The following is an 18448-nucleotide window of genomic DNA, read 5'->3' on the forward strand; positions in this document are numbered from 1 at the left end:
ATATACTTTACAGATAGATAGGTATGTGGATTTAGATTTTTTTAATATTAAAATACTTTCTTCAGTCTCCCAAATTATGATTCCTTTCTCATTAGAAGGGTGAAAGAGATCCAGTGGATAAAATCACACTGTGTGTGGAGGGGAGAGTTTGGTACTCGTTGCTTACTCTATCCAAATTTTGTTTATAATTTTACATTAACCTAAATTCCTAGATTTTTATTCTCAGGGCATCCCATATTTAACATTTTTCTTTTTAAAATTGTTGCTGCTTTTATTCATTTCAGGTGTTTTCTAAGACTTTTACTTAATAATCTGTATCCCTTAGCAGTGTGTTTGGTATAAGATGGCTTGTTTGGAGGAAGCATAAAAAATAAGTATCAACATTTTTAATCTTTGATGTTATTTTAAACATTGTCCTATTATAAAAGTTAAATGGATTTAAATTTATTTATTAGCTTATTGTGAGTTTTCAGGACACATGCCTGAGCTGTTGACAGTTCCTTTCTACTTCAGAAAAGATTGCGCTAAAACCATAAGTATTCAGTTTCCATAATGTCTAGGATTATTTTATTCAAATTACTCCAGATTGTTTTCTTGTGAGAGATCATGAGAGGTCAGAATGTTGACATATTTGATCTATCTATTTTGTAATAGTAAATGAAGGTAATTTTCACAAACCTGATTCACTGTATGTCAGTCTTACTTTTTAAATTGGGCTAATCCACTATGCCTTTTGTTTTTTATCTGCATTGTTATTAAGCAATCTGCTGTAGACTTAACTGTCAGTTGAAATGTAGCCAAAAAAAAAAAGGTGAAATCATTGCCTGCCATCCTTAGTAATAAAATAATATAATCTCTCTGAAATATTTGACAGCATGCTGGTCCATATTCTCGCAGCTGGAAGAAGTAGCTTCTTCCAGGTGCTCTGCCAGCACCAGAAAGTAGGATACTTTCAATTTGTTTTTCTAATAAAAGTAGGTTTTGTCAAAAGGGTCCTCTCAAAATTAAGATTCGTGTCTCTATCTAGTTCCCAAGCAAGACCCAGCCAAAATCACCCTGTTCAAGTGGGTAACTTTAAAGCCTTCTACAGACCAAACCTACGTTGGACTGTTACAGTGAAGGACTTGTGGCTGAGGTACATTGGCAAATACAACAAAGTTGTTGGCAAATGAAAAAAAAAAAACCAAAAAAAACAACGACCAGCCCTGCTCCCGTCCCACCCTCTCCCCCTGCCAAAAAAAAACCCAGACAAAAACCCCCAAACCTTTCTTTAATGAGACTGACCAGTAGTCAGTGAGATAAAATGTGTCTTGATTGATCGATCCATGGAGTATACTTTATCAGGATAAACTGATCTTTACAGAAATACTGGAAACTCCTTGTTTATTGTTTAAATGCTTAAAAAAGGCTAATAATAAAAAATGAGGAAATTAGATTGTCTGCTTTTCCAGCTTCCACCATCAATGGGTTTTGCCAGTAAAGCCTGAAATTTTATCTGGAACCTTTAAATTGATAGGATGTGGTATTCAAAAAAAGACAGAGCAACATCAGAAGGATGACTCACTTCACTTAATCCAGTTTTCCAAATAGGCTGATGTACTAATAATTCCAAATTATATATAACTGATCTCTTTTTATCAACTGCATTCAAAATAAATAGTTGCTAAAGCTGTAGAGAATGGAGATGGTAGCTTAGATGACTTCATAGACCCTTCAATATTTTGAAATTCTGAGCAGCTCAGTATTTCTTAGACTAGGGTGACATATTTATACTAACAAGAATTGAATTTGGTTCCGTTTTTTCATTTCCAGAATACTGTGTTTGTTTAATATAAAATTATATATTGGATTTACATTAAAATTTGCATAAACTCATTACTTCAATAAAAATGAAAAAATGGTACTTTATGGACTGGAAAACATTTTCTTAAGCCTTCATCTATGTAATGCCTTTACATTGTTTTTTAAAATAGTATTAAGTTTTCTCTAGATTAGAAACAATCTAGGCTGGAAGGACAAACCAATAAAACAATAGGACAAATAGGGGAAAGTGAAACAAGTGTAAGTGTTTATTTAATGTCTCTCATATCACAGCAGCAGTATACTGATACAAAATAATGAATGTAGAAAGAACTCAGATTCAGAACCTATTCATGAAAATCTAAATTTGTATGTTAACTGTCAAACAGGACAGCCAGTAAAATAAGAAAAAATCAAATCACTTCAAGTGAAGTTGAGAAGACAGTTAAAGATTCAGATTTCTTAAACTGTTAGGTTGCATTAGAGGCATCCACACTTATCTGGGGATTAAAGAACAGTCTTACTCTGAATGGTAGCTTTAACCAGCAGAAGTTAATCTTTTGAATATAGTATTCAAAATGTTGTAACTAGAATTACAGCTAAAATAATCAGAATCATTTTGGCACAAGAATTCTTTTCCAGGAGAATGTATCAACACTGTATGCAGGCAGAAATGCGTAGGGGCTGAACACAGGAGCTGCCACTGGCATAGTTATGCTTGGGGAGTGATGGTGGGGAGCAGAAAACAGTTCTGAAAAGAAACCAATAGAAAGATGGGTCTGGAGCATTAAGAGACAATAAATAATGTTCTTAAGTTTGCGTAGCTGTTTGAAACATTAAGGCACCTGAGAAAACAGTGGAAAAGAGATAGTCATGAGCTGTGTCGGTTGCAAGAAGGGGATAAAAAGAGAAGATCATCTCAGATTTACCAAACAGAAGCTCATTAGTGAGCATGGTTTCAGTGGAGTGGAGGATAAAGAGCGTAGTAATTGGAGAGGTAGTTAGGGTGGGATAAGAGGATTTTTATGATCTTGGGAGGCTTTTGTTTGGGCATTTTTCTTGAAAGAAATTGAAAAGAACCTTTTTATAAAGGAAGAGAGAGAGTGGTTAAAGACACTGGGCATGAAACAAGATGATGTCAGCCTATGGAACAAATTTTGAGAGTTAGTAGCAGACAAACTATGATAAGAATGGGATTAAAGAAGATGAGATTGGAAGTGGCAAACAGCAAACAAGAAAACTGGCTCAGGTCTTGGCCCAGTGAAAACATTTAAATATTACAGTAATAATTCTCTGAAAGAAGACTGCAAAGAGTGTGCCAGTATAGGAGATGGTATGGAAAACGCATGTAAACACTTACTAGCAAGGAAGAAGTTTAGTGGTGCATTTCTTTGCTTGTGTCTCTGACAGCCATACATCCAACCCTAAAAAGGCCAGAAATCTAACTTAAATGCCTGGTATCTACCTTTTTTTTTCTCTGCTATTTTCTCTTAATTCCGATGTACCATTCATTTTTACATGTGTATTTAAACCAGATATCACTTCCCAGTGCACTGAACCATGGGACCTTGGTTGTTTTGGTTTTTTTTCCTTGAATGTGTCTCCTTGTCTCCTCTTTGTCATAGTGGAATTTAATTATATGCTTATCAAGTAGCAGTGGACCCATGGATCATTTTGTTGGTTTACAACAGCCTGTTCCATGTACCATGTGTTATGGAGAGTTATAATAAATGTATATTGGCTCTAATTTCTTTCTCTTTTTCTGAATCATTAATTTTCTTAAAAATTAATTCTACTTTCCCCTTTAAGAAGGGTTTTGGAACAACATAGATGTAGCAGACACAAAAGAAGATGTACTTAACATTATTTAGCCATTTTGGTTTTCTTTAGCAATTATCAGAACAGTAAGCATTTGAAAAGCTACAGAGCTGCAAATGAAGTAAAAATTACTAGGAAAAAGGAATTATTAAAATAAAAATTTTTTAGAACTTGCAATTAAATTTAGTAATCAAACAGAACAAAGTGTTTAGCTTAAAAAAAAAAATATTCTTACACACTGTTCATGTAGGTTGCACTTAGACATAGCAAGAAACTGAAATACTGTGAAGTTTCAAGTAGTAACATCAGACACCATAACAGAAGTTTAGCTCTTCATTCAGAACATGACATATGAAGACTTGGCTTTTTGTTTTCCTGATTTTAATCCATATGTGTTTGACACAGAACAGGGAAATCTTTCGTATATTTTAGAAATTAAGTACTAACAGCAAAAAGTAGAAAGATTTAGGCACAGTTCTGTGTGTCTCTACGCAAGATATATCTCTTTAAGTTCAAGAAGAGATACATGTAATCTAGGGAAAAACAGCCGTGCTTTGGAATATTAACTCCCACTTGCCCAACAGCATGTTTCTTCCCTGACAGGATGAAAACCATTATGAACATGGAATTTCATAAATATTTCCTTCAGTGGCAGCACATGTAGCCTTCTGTTTTGGACTGTTTAATAAATAAAATCTAGTACTTTGAGTTCAAATGAATTTTAGCATACATTTTTAGGTGGGCGAAAAAGCAGAGTAGAGAGCTGTAGAGGCAATGTGATGGTAAGAAAACTGAGAGTGCCTAGGTGTGTCTAACTTCTGATCCAAAGGGTGATTCTGTAATGCACTGATGAAGGTTTCACCTAAATGTAAGTAACTAAAGAATTTCGTTTTTTTTTTCTCTTTCCCCCCCCCCCCCCCCCCAGTTGACATACAGTTTAAATGTCTTAGAAACTTGGACGGAATAACCCAACATGGACTAGCTAGGTCCATGCACATTACTTTTATTACTTTCATTATTTTTCCTGTAATTGAAGACTAATGAGCACGCCCTTTAGATGCTATTTTAGCTCACATATAACTTTATAAATATTTCAACTTAGATATAATTAGATAAATTGAACTTGTTTAATTAGTAATGCAATCAGCCAGCATGGTTTAGGAAACTGCATCACATTAAAAATACAGTGATAATGCATGTTAATAAGCAATAAGCAGATTCTTTTAACAAAATATTCCATGCTTTTACAAGCCATTTGTGTCTTCTTATAAGGCTTTATAACGTTGCCATTACTTTTATTTTACCATTGCCATTACTCAGAAATTTGCATGTCTGCTGAAAATCAGTGAAGAACTTTCTTGGCTGATTTTGAACCAAAATAGTCAGCTGTTTTTAAGATGATGGTTTAGGAGAATTGAATGTTTTTGCTCACATTTTCAATTTTTCTTTGAATATTGATTTTCAAATTTGAAGTGGGAACTTGGAATGCCAGCAATGAGGTACACCAAGGATCTCACGTACGTACAGCGTTGAGTGACATTCTGTGCATCTGTAGCTTGGATCTGCTAAAAATTATGAAGAAGTTCGAAACAAGGAGCCTGATGAAGTGCTGAAATTTGGACTATATGGGCGAGAGCTCTGAATAAGAGCCAGAATGTATAGACTTAAGTATAGGCCTGTATATGTCAGAAAGAGAAATAATTTATATTAAGCATGCTTACATTGAGCTGTTAGTGTATTTTCAAATTGCATCAGTGTTTATGATTTTGGAATAAGACAAGATCAGAAGGAATAATATACGTAGGAGTAATATGGTTATATATTTTTACCCCTTTTGTTAATAAGTTTTTTTTAAAACACTCTCTAAATATTATTTTTATATTTTTTTTATATTTGAAATATCTTGTTTTTTACAGAATTTATTGTCTTCAAGGAATATTGAAATATTAATTTGGATATGAGGTAATTTATTACATTATTTTACACAAAAAAATGACTAGAAGCATTATTATTATTACTTTTTAATTTACTGGAAATAGTATGTTTCAAGTAGGGATATCATAGGGTTTTGTCATTTAGCATTAATTATGCTTTACGTTCTCATTTGATGGTATAAAATATTAGTTTACCTGTTCGCAAAATGTATGGAATAAGATGGTGAGGTATATATTTACCAAACTGAGTAGGTGCCTAAAAATTCAGATGGCTGATCTAAAAAGCAGATAGGTCCTTAGAAGCATTTTCAGAAGCTCCTAAGCAGCATGTGTCTCTAAAAGCCTCTAAGTGTTAAAGTAAGGACAGGTTGGTGCCTAATTTAAATAATCCCAGTAGTCATCTTTCTGCATGTTTCTGTGACTTAATATGTTTTCTAGGGTGTCCGAAAAAGATGCAATAGCTAGTTGACCTGATTTCAGGCTTTTCTTTTTATGCCTTTGCACTGCAGAGTGCTGAAGAAGACAGGCAAGAGCTGTAGAGGTGAACAGTAAGGGAACTGTGCATACAGATTTTCATTTTGTCATGTAAATTGCTTTCTCTAGTTCATAGCTTTATAAACAATGTATCATCAGTTCTCTTTCAACCACAAAAGATTTTCTTTGCTCAGGGTCATGGTTCAATAGGCATGTTCCTTTTGTTCTCTGGTCAAAATGCTGGTTGCATGTCTTTAAGGTTAGTATTTTTTAAATGTTATTTTTATTTCAAATAGTAATACTTGTTTGCTGAAAAGCTTTTTACCCAAATTCCTATTGTTTGGGTAGGTAATACACATGATTAACAGGTTGCTGAGAGGACAAAAAGGCATCTATAGATCTGGATGACACTTCATAGATAAATTTGCACATTAATTTTTATTTTATAAAGCTTTAATTAGTTGAAAAAGTTGTATCTTGGCATTATGTCTAGCTGGTTTTAGTTAAAAATTATACATTGCAACTGCTTGTGCCTTCTTTGTAAAGAATTATAAAATGGCATAATAATTTCAAAATTAGGTTTACCACATTAACGTCACTAACTCTGGCCATGTTTTCACCTCCATTTTAAGCCAACCTAAAGTGACACCACTGCACAAAGAAGCAGTACCAGCCATTGCCTGGAACTGGCCCCTTGCGTCAAGCAGTCCTTTAACCTCTCTTCCATGTTCTGTATCAAGTAATGCTCTGTGTTGAACTGGACCTGGAACATAACCTGATCAATACTCACTCTCCCCACGCCGCCCCCGTGACTGGTGACAGGAATCACCAACCCAGTAAAGCATATTGTAGTTTCTTACATATTGTACTTTAGGAGACTCAAATCTGAGGCCATAATTTCACATAGCAATTTGCACAAAATATAGTAAAAGCAAAATTTTGAGCAGGGGAATGTATGTAAGCTTTGTGAAATGGGGATAAAGTGAGAAAATGGGGAATGTGGATAAGCAAAATAGCATGAAATGAAGTTGAAAGCACACAGTACTGAGTACTGGTAATCAGAGATTATCTGTTCAACTGTCAGAGGTACCAGGTTCTAAAAACGGGGAGAAAACGGAGATCTGTACTGATGCATGAACGTGGAGTTCTACAGGAGAGATTTCTACCAGTAAGACACATGGTGATACTGGAAGAAATATTTAACACTCCATTCTCTTTTTCAGCATCTATCTTTGTGGGACTCTAGCAAAGAGCTCTTTTCTCAGAGATCCTGTTGATTGCATCATAGAAAAATCTCCTAACCACCCATTGCTGGTCATCTAGAAAACAGGCAGAAAAGGAAGAACTGTGAGCTTTTTTGGTAGGAACATGTAAATTTGAGAGGATATTCCAAATTCTCTTCTCTCAGCCACTCTATCTGTTTGTACTGTAACAGCTAGGTTTCTCTGCTTGACCTATGAACATTCAGTTGGTAGGTAGCAGTGCAGAAGGCTGTGGTGTACAACTTGTAGTCTATAGTGGTAAGATTTTGGGATTCTCCAATGCCTACTGATATCCCCAGTTTTACCTGCACTAGATCACTTATTCTCCTTTCCTGTACAGTGGAAGGTTTGATTAGAGCTGAGTGAACAAGGGTGTGGAAGAGCTGAGGAGTCAGCAGTAGGGCCTCTTACTCTCTTCTGTCTCACTTGGCTAGTGTTGGAATCATTATCCGTGACCACAGTTTGTAATAGTAAGAAAAAAACCCTATTAACTTTTTTCCTGTATGGATGTATATATTCAAATGAAGTATTTGTAGCATATGAACTAATAATTATCAGGTCAATCTGAATTTAATTATTCATCAGTGTATTTTTTCTTAGAATTAGATAGTACGCCCTGTTTGATTTTAAATGCACAAAAAAAGTCATGGACCTCTACAGAGCTCTCGTTGTTCAGATAAGGTACAACTAAAGGTGACAGTTACCTTTCAAAGATGAAACATTTTTTACAGTTGCATAAGTATTAGTTATTAGTTGTCTAAAAAGTAATTTACTAAATGCTCAGCATTAAATGTGATGGTGTTCTAGAAAGCATTTCTCTAAGTGTCATATACCTCAGCACATGAAAATTTCTAGAAGACTTTAATTCACATTCAATTCACACTTCATCTGATACTGTGAAGTTACGTTTATATGGTAGAAAAGGGTGTGTTGACGTATCTGACCTAACTTCAATCTTTCCATATCAAGGGCTAATAGCAGTGTTGCTGTGGCTTGAAGCACATAATGGATGCAGTAGGCGTTGGAGATCCAGGTGAATGCCCTGGCAGATAACTTCTGCTGACTTGTATACTGTAGGGGTGCACCAGATCTGCCTCCGGCTGTCCAGTATGTATAAGGTGAAGAAAAGGAGGAATGGGAGAGAGTATCTGCAGACTGCACCTGAAGACAGATAGTGCATGAGCTTCTGTTCCTTACTTGCCAGAGAAATCGCATGTATCCTCATTACTTAGCTTTAGTTAGTTGGCTTAAAAGCTGCTAGATATTCCTGGCAAGACAGTACTACTGTGGAAAAATGTTATCTTGCCACTGAGGTAGTAGCATTCTCAAAAAGGGACAGAATTAAGTCTGTGAGAAAAAGCCAATTGATAAAATGCTGGGAAATGTCAAAGTTAATGTTGCACAAGCACTGTTTTTCTTTTTGGGTAGACATATAATGCAATCTTAACTTAATTCTGTTGCCTTTTCTTCCGCAGGACGCTTCACTCACTTAACATACAGAATGGACATACCTGTCTTGTATCTAATCAGTAATTTGTTTTCTCTGCACAGTTCAGTACAGTCATGTCTTTTATTATACAGTAGCTGCACAGTTAAACTAAATTCCTCATCTGCTTTAATATGTTTTTATTCCTGTAGATTTTGAGAAGTCTGCAAATAGTAACTAATTTACACTGTCTCACACACAGTCCCTCTGTGTGATATGAGAATGTTGTTTTACAGGTGGAAGATGGTTCTGCAGATAGATGGAAACAAAAAAATTATTCATGAGATTTGGATGTCCAATTAAAGGATTGTTTTTTTTCATGTTTCACATTGCAAAGCATTTATATATTCAATTAAGTTTTGGTTTAGTTTATCTAAAAATATTTAGCATGTTCCGAAATCAGATCTGAGGTTTTCACGAGCTCAGAAGAGCACAAATACACTCAGTACGAAACAGAATTTTGCTGAAGTAAGTTATCTAAGATCAGTGGACCAGCATAAGCATTATTTTCCTTTTCTTTCACGCAGTCTCCCTAGTTCATTCGTTACACTTCTTTCAATCTCTCCAGCAAATGAACAAGATTTATGCAAGCAATAGTCTCCTGACACTGGTTCATTCGTAGATCAGGTCTATCCTGTACTTCCTCACTGAATAAGCCTGATGCCATCTGGTCCACTCATTTTCTCAAAGCAAGATAAACTACACAGGTGTCATTCCTGACAGACTTATCTAATCCTGGTTGTAGACAATGATTAAGATTCAATCAACTTCTCCAACAATTTATTTTAATACTTCACTACCCTTATTATGAGAAAGTCTTCCTAGTGTCTAATCTGAAATTTTTCTGCAGCAATTTAAGCCAATTATTTCTTGTAACATTCGTCTTGGTATTCTTTTCAGATATCTTTCAGATGCCTTTTACCTATTTGACAGCTGTTACGTGAATCCTCTTTTCTCAAGACTGAACATCCCCACTCCTTGAGCCTTTTTCTTGGTGACTATTTTCTAGGCCTCTGATCATTCCCGTTACTCTTCTTTGGGACTTTTTCCAATGAACTTCTGTCTTGTTTGAAACCTTGTCACAAAGCTGGACAGGGTGCTCTATTTTAAGTGCTGCCAGAGCTGTGTGGAATTATTTTACATGTTTTGTAGGTTGCAGTCCTGTTTATATATCCTAGTATGGTTATGTTTTTAAATACCATTCAATTGTTCATAATGATCACTAGATTTTTATTTTTCCTTTGGAATGGATGTCTAGCCAGTTGTTCCATAGCTTGTATTTTCAATGTGATTATTATGTCTACCTAAGAGTAGAACATAGCAGTTTTCCGTATTGAATTACATTATATTTTTAGCCTATTTCAATAACATGAGTATTTTTATTATATTCCTATCTTCTAAGGTTATTCCAGGCTCTTCCATGTTTAATAAGATAGCTTTTATTTCATCTTCCAAGCCATTAATGAAAAGGCAGAATAGTTCCAGGGTTGTGACTTGCCCTTGCAAAAGTCCACTCAGTGTAGCCTTCCATTTTAAGGGTGAGCCATTGATTGCCACTCTCTGAGGATCACTTTCAACTAGTTTTGTACTCATCTTACAGTATAAGCACACAAATAGCATACTTCCCAGTATGGCTTACAAGGCTGCAATGTAAAAGAGCATGACAAGCCTTGGTAAAATCAAGGTATTTGCAATCTAATATATCTGTTTCCTAGAAGTTCTTCCATAGAATGAAACGAGATCTATTATGATTTGCCTGATAAAACCCTATAGCACGGTCCATCTCCTTTCTTCTTCTAGGTGTCCAGAAGTCAAACTTAAAAGCTTTTTTTCCTATAATTTCTGAGATCATCTTTTCCTTCCTTATTTTTCTTCATCTTTCATTCATTTCCAGTCTAATAGTACCTCTTATGTCCTTCACAATTTCTCAATGGCTGTAAGTTTGCTCAGCCAGTTCTTCAAATGTTCAAGGATGTAAATATCAAATTCAACTAATTTGAGAACTTCTAGACTGTGTAAATACTCTCTGAATATTCTTTTTTGCTCAACATAGAGATTTTACCTCTGTATGCGTGATGCTTGTGCTGACATATTACTCCTTTCTGTAGAGGTTTCCTGTGTATTTGAAGTCATCAAAAAGTTTTCCCAAGTCACAGGTTTTATCAGTGTCATCCCCATATATTCATGACATGCATATTGTCATTCACACTTGAAAAATTAGGTCATTTGGTCACAGGAGGATGCTTTGGGGATTTTCTAAAGGTAAACACATATATATGGAAATGTATGATATTTACCTGGAACTTGGTTTACAAATACAAGGGAAGTTGCGATTGTTTGGAACTTAATGTAGTAAGTAAAGTGTATCCTGTCCTTGTATTCACACCAATCAAATGCATACAAAAATAATATTTTTTTTCCTTGTATTTTCATTTTTTTCATTATTTTGCCATGGAAAGGTAGGTGGATTTTTTCCATTTTGGGGCAAAACTAGGCTCTTTATATGTACAATATACAGAGATCTGTTCTGGAGCCTTTGACAGGTAGCTACTTTACAATGGAAGGTGGCAGAGCTTAATGAAATATATTACTGTCATTTAGTCTTTCCAACTCTATAACAGTAGTTCTAAGAGCAGAGCTCATGTATATCAAAATAACATACGCTGTAGTAGTTGTTCCAGAAATATAACTATTCTTATCTTTACCATAATAACAGTAAAGCTGCATGAGTCATGTCTAAAGATGACATATTCTTTGATTTTCTTCCCACAGATTTTAATTGCTTGTCTCTAGTTCACTAAACAACTACTTTGGGCAAATGTTGAAGAATGTTGGGTCCATTTAAGACTGAACAGGTTTTCAAACAGGCAGAATATGAGTAAACAAATTGCATTTTTCTATGGGAAACTTGACAGTACAGAAATGAGGAATTTTTCATCCTGAAATATATTGCCAAGAGACCCTGACATGGTACATATTCTTTGTATTGAAGTGATTATTTTTTTTTTTTAAACACTGTGCAGCATATTGCTCTGAAGTCAGAAATACCTATTCTTCTGTCTTGAAACAAAACGTGTGAAAAGTCAAACAGTTGAAGCATCCTTAGAATCAAATATACAAATGAGACATGGTGAAACTCCTGTGTAGAAAACTGATATGCTAATAGGAAAGGGGAATAAAGATCAGAACATAAAAAGCTAGATATATTCAGAAGTGAAATGGTATTTTTTCATGCATATAAGGGATTGTGATGAAAGTAGCACAAGCAGTTTATAAAACCAATATAAATAAGGAATATTACAAAATCCAACAGATGAGTTATTTGAAAATTTCATGACATATTTTCCCCATATAGAAAAGTCACTAATAAAGCCAAATGCATCGTAATTATTTTATTGCTGTACATAACATAATAGTTCATGTATTTTTCTGCTGTTTAGACTATTCAGATATTTTCCCCACAAAACAAATGATTTTGTCACTGCTCCCAACGCTACTTCTCCTTTGTACCACTACTTCTCATCGTGTCCTCATATTCTGTATGCCACAGATTTCTTTTTCTGTGGAGTTTTTCAGGTATGTTCCTTGCTTTTCTACCAGTTTGAGACTAATGTTGAGGGAAGTCTGACCCACCTTTGTTTAGCTGAGCTGCCTTTGCAATATCCCAGTGCATTTGGGGGAAGAACGACAAGAGGTTTGAACCAGAGTTATATTCCTGGTGTCATTAGCTGCTGATACAAAATTGTCAGAACAGCCTATTGATTCATTTCTGACTTATGCAAGCACCATGATTTTGCTTTGTTTCTGGAGACAAGGCGTCTATCTCTCCTGCCTGCCTGTCCATAAAATGGGTTCAGTCAGTGTAAAATTCTAGCATACCTGTGAAAGGGAATACTGATTTGGAAGTGTTATGTGCTGACCTTGCACTTTCTAACTCAGGTATCAGTGCCTGGGGCAGGTGTAGGGCATTAAGTTTTTCTTAACATTTAAAAGGGCAATGTTAGTTGCAAATAGAACTGAGTAGACAGCTTTAAAGAAAAATAAATCAAAAGGACTAAACTCACAATTCATACCTATTATGTTAGCTGGAGCAACTTTGAAGTATTCACTAGCTTCTTCAGCAACATTCGAGTGAAATAAAATAGAAGCACTGGAGTCTGTAAAAAATAATCTCTCAAGAAAAGTATTAAAGAAATCTTTAGGGAAAAAAAAAGTATTCCTTTGTTTTGCACTCTTCATATTCTGATTCTCGGTAAAACAAGCCTGAAATGCGTTTATATGTCCAATTTTAAATGGTGTTCTCATTAAGTTCAGTCACCAACAGGAGTAATCAAAGCCTAAAGCACAGGTATTTGTAGGTTTGACTCCTTAAGCTACTAAGATTGAACAATAAAAATTCTCAGATCTTAAAAAAGGAAAGATATCTCTTTTCAACAGCAACATGTTTTAAATTCAGCTAAATATGCTAGGTGGAGAACTGCATGACAGTGTGACAGGGTTAGAAGTTTGACTGCATGAAAGGTTGATAAAGTCCTGTAAATTCGCGGTGCTTATATCTGCATGCTAGTGGAAACCTCAAGTGCAGTCTGTCAGGAGGCTCTTTTATTCTTACATAGCTGCAGTGCTCCCACCCCTTACTCATTTTCAGGAGAGAGAGAGAAACTTCAGCTTTAGGGTTTGCCAGAAATCCTGATAATTGTATAATGCAATTGCGTTAAACTGATACCCAAACAGAAGATGAGTCAGGAAATATAAGGCACAAATTCTGGTGAGATTGTTCTTCTGAAGTGTTGTGATGCATAGAAAACACTTCATATTTTTATTTGTTACTTGAATTGGTTTTCTGACTCCTACGCTTTTAAGTTATATATCCCTTACCTGACTGATGAGACATCTTCCATCCTTTGTTCAAGGATGAAGTGTTCTGCATAACCATCTTCCTCCTTTCCTTTCCTTTTCTGAAAAAGCTCTTTGTAGTTACTTAATTTTTTTTCCCCTTTGTTTTGGTTTGTGTTTTTCCTGATATTACGTTGGTAAAACATCCTGCAGAAAGATTTGTATGTCAAGAACTTTTCTTTTGGAATAAAAGTTCGGCTTTTCACTAAGAACGACAATGTTTACAATAATGTTATTTTCTATGTATGTGGTCTTTAACTATGTTATTTTTATATGCCTGAAAGAACAATTCCATTTCCTGGTTAGATTTAGTTAATTTTTGTATGGTTTCTGAATTGGAGCTATAAGTATACAGATCAGAACCACACAAATTAATCTGTTTCTATATCAGAAAAGACTGTCACTGTGCAGAATTGCACCAGGCACAGATTTCCATTTTATTTGTTATTGCTTTTTACTAGGATACTGTCCTGTTAAAGGTAGAAATTAAATGATAAATTCTATAATAATTCACTGTTAATCACTTCCTATCAATAATGAATATTGTTGCCTTGTTTATTTGCTCTTATAATACAAATAAAACCAATGCAGTCTAATTCCGTTTAGTATGCATATTCAAATCAGTCTAACACCGCAAGTGCATTCATGCTTGAATTGAGCCTGAAACTATAGCCAGGTTAGAGAACAAAAACTTTGTACCTGTATCTAATCCAATTCTTAGTACAAAGTTAGCATATACTGCAGAAAATTTTTCCTAGCACCTGTGTCTGCAAAGATTTAAGCACTTCATGAAAGATTGCTTCAAAATACTTAGAGAGCTATAATTTTTATTATAAAAGATGTTTATATTGATGACAGTCATTCTCTCTCCTTACAGTGCAAATTAGACTATCAAGCCTGTGTCTCAGGAAAACAAATCTCAGTGAAATGCGAAGGACGTTGCCCTTGCCCTTCTGACAAATCCACAAATGCAGGCAGAAATGATAGGAGAGGTGAGTGATGGTAATTTGTGTAATATTTTTAACAGCTCTTTCTAGAAGGAAATAAGATTTTGCTCACAGAAGAGTACAGTGATCACAAACACTGATTATTCTTGAATAAAACCAGCTTTCTTTTATTCAAGGTTGTTTTCTTTGCTGTGGCTTTTGAAATTGTGCCTACAGTAAAATACCACCGCATTTTTCAAATGCAGCTATTGCAGTATGAGTTATTGTTGTTCTTTTTCTTACTCTTTAATACTCCCTCAGATGCTTATGGCTGTACTTAAGACAAAAATTCATTCCTTGCTCCTGAGTGTTTTCAATTGAATATTCAAGAAATTGAAGCGTGATAGGGGGAAAAAAAAAAGAAACTTGAAAGTCCTCGTTACTGCTCATAGGAGCAAGCAGTTGCACTTAAACTAAGGAACTATTAGTAAAGGCTGTCATATAAAAGCGAGGTCTTTGTTTGAGAAGTGTTTGATAGGAATAAATCAGCTTCCTTTTGGATCATGGGTGAGATCAGGCTGCTGGAAAATGCAGTTGCTTTGCACTGCTTCTTAGCCACTGGTGCAACTGGAGAAAAAAAATTGTGGCTAAGTGTATTTGTTGACTCCCAGGTGACTTTGGAAGATTTTTGTTAAACAAAAGGGGATGCCATCTTTGGTGCTCCTGAATAGAGAGCCCTCATAGCATGAGGTTTTAGGCCACCATGGACCTGAATTTGCTAAGAACAGCATGACTGGAGGTCTGCATTTTTTTATTTCTTTAGACTGATCTCTGTTAGATGTATTTTTTAATTCTTTCTGTATAGTCACACTTTTGATGAGTAAGCAAAAATCTTTATGCACAAATATCTTGAATCCTCATTGGAAACACACCAGAATTAGTTTTTGAAGATTTTTTTTTTTTTCCTGTAGCAACCTTATAAAGATAAATGAAACCAGCATTACATTCCGGGATTATGTTAATGTTGGTATTTCATTATGCTTTGATCCACTGTTCCAAATTTATTGTGCAAGAGAATCTTATCATTTCCATGACAAGCTGTAGGTACTGCCAAAACTATTTTTTTTCCTAGTTTAAAAAATGAATGATTGTTCTTTTAACAATGAATAGAGGTGACCACTGCAAACAAGTTGTGTGCAGGCATACAAGTCAATTAAAAAACTGCTCTGAAACACCCCTTTAGGTCACTGTTTTGGACTTTGGCAATATTATTGATTGTGTAATTAAACATTAATTGAATATGTGTAATTAAATATTCTCTATGCTATAACCCCTCTGCAAAACGATACAGCCTTGAGGGTTTTTTAAAGCATTAATTTACAATTTCATGTAGGAACTGTAAATAAACAGATAAATCTGTCATCTGCTCACATTGCCAGCCCAAATGAAAAACACTAGAAGACCCAGTCTTAGACGGTTAATGTAGCCCCTTTGATAAGACATATAGTATAGCATTAATGCGGTTGCAGTTTTTACTAGCAACAATTTCTGCATCTCCAGCATAGATGTGGGGATATTTGCTTAATAGTGGGCATGAAGTGAAATTAAGATAATCAGCCGTGAAGCATCTCTCTGTGGGTAGTAGGCCTACCATTCTCCAGTGTTAGTTTTTGAATATGGTGTCATTGCCCTCAGTTTATACCAAAATAAAATCAGCGTTTTCTCTGCTGGAAGCTGTTTCACCTGATGCAGTTATTTTTATCTTTGTGTGTGTTCTTTCAAGCACATTCTATTTCTGGTACTCCTGTACTTAAATATTGAAAGCAATCTATAGATAAATTTTATTGGCTTCAACAAAATGGAATTGTTTTTAATTAAGAATTAACTCCTAGAAATGAACTCTTCTTGAAGATTTTTACTGCCAAGGGATCAAGATTACCTGTGCTTAGAATCATAGAATCATTAATGTTGGAAGAGACCTCTAAGATCATCGAGTCCAACCGTCAACCCAATTAGTTATGTAAAAGAGAAGGAAAAAAGATCCTATATGAGTATGGGAATTAACACTAATCCTGTCCTGACAGATTGTCAGGGCAAGCAAAATACGGGGCTTTTCCAGCCGCTACATTACGCTGCAACATTGAAATGTGAATGTCATTTCTTTACAAGGCCAAAGGCTAGGAGACATGAGAAGTACGAAAGTGAGCTGAGTATCATTACTGAAATTTCAGCCATTATTGTAACAGAATACAAGATTTGTTATAACTTCGTTACAAGAACTTTTGTTGTAAGAATACAATTATTTTCTTTAAATTGAACTCCATTAAGTGTTCTAAGATGTATATGCACATGTCAGTTGCTTGGAAATTTGACGAAGCCAAAGAGGCAAAGTAAGATTAGTGTTCCGGTTTCAGGGATAACTTAAGTGAGGGTTTCCTAAAATATATCCCCTATCTAAGACAATTTTTCATTTTTTCGGATTGGCAAATTCTGCTTATTTTTTGGTGTACCTAGAGAGCAAAGTATGTCTATGAACTTTCCCCAAATAGTCTCAATGTGGAATTTCATACTCCTTTGGAAAGCAAAATTAAACCAGTATTCAGAAAAACAGATTTGCCTCTCAAAATGTGTGTGAACCTCATTGTAAAATCATAGGAAACTTTTAGTTGGAAATGAACTCTGAAGTTTATCTAATCCAGCTCTCTGCTCAATGCGTGAGTCAGGTGCGGACATCCTGGTTTTTGTGAAAGCTGGCTCGTTTTAGTAATACATTCAGTAACATTGAACCTGACCTATGTGCAGGGGCTGTTAGCTTGAATCCAAAAATGAAAGGTCTAAGAACTTGATCTAGAACTAGATGTACAAGTTGGTAACAAAACAAAAGAAACAAGCAAAAAAGGACACAATAAAATAAAGATCTTTATTTGTGATAATTTTGTTTTGGTTTTAGTTTAGAGAAAGCAATGGGTATCATATAAACTATAAACTACAGCAGGTGCGCCAGTAATTTTTAAAAAGAGAAAGAAAAGAAAAACAAACCTAGTGTACTGCCATAAAAGAGCGGGAAAATCTGAAGAGCACTTGAGTCAGTGTTAGAGGGGAGGATCACACAAAGTTAGAAATAAATGAAGATGGGCAGTATGGAAGAGAGGGATGGCTTGGGGAGTTGCGCAGAAGCAGAATGAGAAAGAAAGGTAAACCAGAATGAATGGGAGGCACCACCACTAGTGGCAGAGGTTTTAAGAGTCTAGTGGGGAAGCACTTACAGGATCCTGTCTTATTTTCCAAGCGTAGCCATTGCCTTGTCCTATTTTTGCCCTAATCTCCTTTTCAAATATGTGCCAGGATTTCGGGCATGCAGGTCATACTGGCTTGCACATTTGTGAATGCAGGGATTTCACTGAGCTGGAGTCTGTAGATCTTTATTTTCCTAAGCTCTTCAGAATCTTTGTTCCAGTGGTTATGTGGTTCCAGAAACTAGGCAGGCTTCTGTGGCACTGCACATTTTACAAGGCTGGGAGACTTCTGTCCCCTTGGCAGTGTCTGGGCACCATTTTTTTCTCCAAATAGTAATTACGAACCTTTTGCTCTGAGACATACTGAGCCCTGTCCCTTGCCTGTCATAGAGGACTGTTTTTGCTGGTCCTGCTCTTCAGTCTGATGGATAAGAACAAAAATGCATAATACAAAGTGTAGGCTTACCAACTGTGTGACTGGGATACGGAGATGAGACCAGTCAATGGGGTAAATCATAGAACAGTTTGGGTTGGAAGGGACTTTTAAAGGTCATCTAGTCCAACCCCCCTGCCGTGGGCAGGGACATCTTTAACTAGATCAGGTTGCTCAGAGCCC

At 35.5% G+C, this 18448-nt stretch overlaps 1 protein-coding gene across 5 annotated transcripts in view; it reads left to right on the forward strand.

Moving 5' to 3' along the window:
- The window catches only part of SPOCK3 (sparc/osteonectin, cwcv and kazal-like domains proteoglycan (testican) 3), a 229700-nt gene that overhangs the window by 150850 nt on the left and 60402 nt on the right, over positions 1–18448 (forward strand). For all 5 annotated transcript variants that reach the window (XM_009330713.1, XM_009330714.1, XM_009330712.1 and 2 more), the window contains one exon: positions 14548–14662. In XM_009330713.1, coding sequence (XP_009328988.1) covers positions 14548–14662 — 115 coding nt within the window. The remainder of the gene's footprint in view (positions 1–14547; positions 14663–18448) is intronic.

Source organism: Pygoscelis adeliae, unplaced genomic scaffold (assembly GCF_000699105.1).
Source record: "Pygoscelis adeliae isolate BGI_AS28 unplaced genomic scaffold, ASM69910v1 Scaffold167, whole genome shotgun sequence".
NCBI classification, from domain to species: domain Eukaryota; kingdom Metazoa; phylum Chordata; class Aves; order Sphenisciformes; family Spheniscidae; genus Pygoscelis; species Pygoscelis adeliae.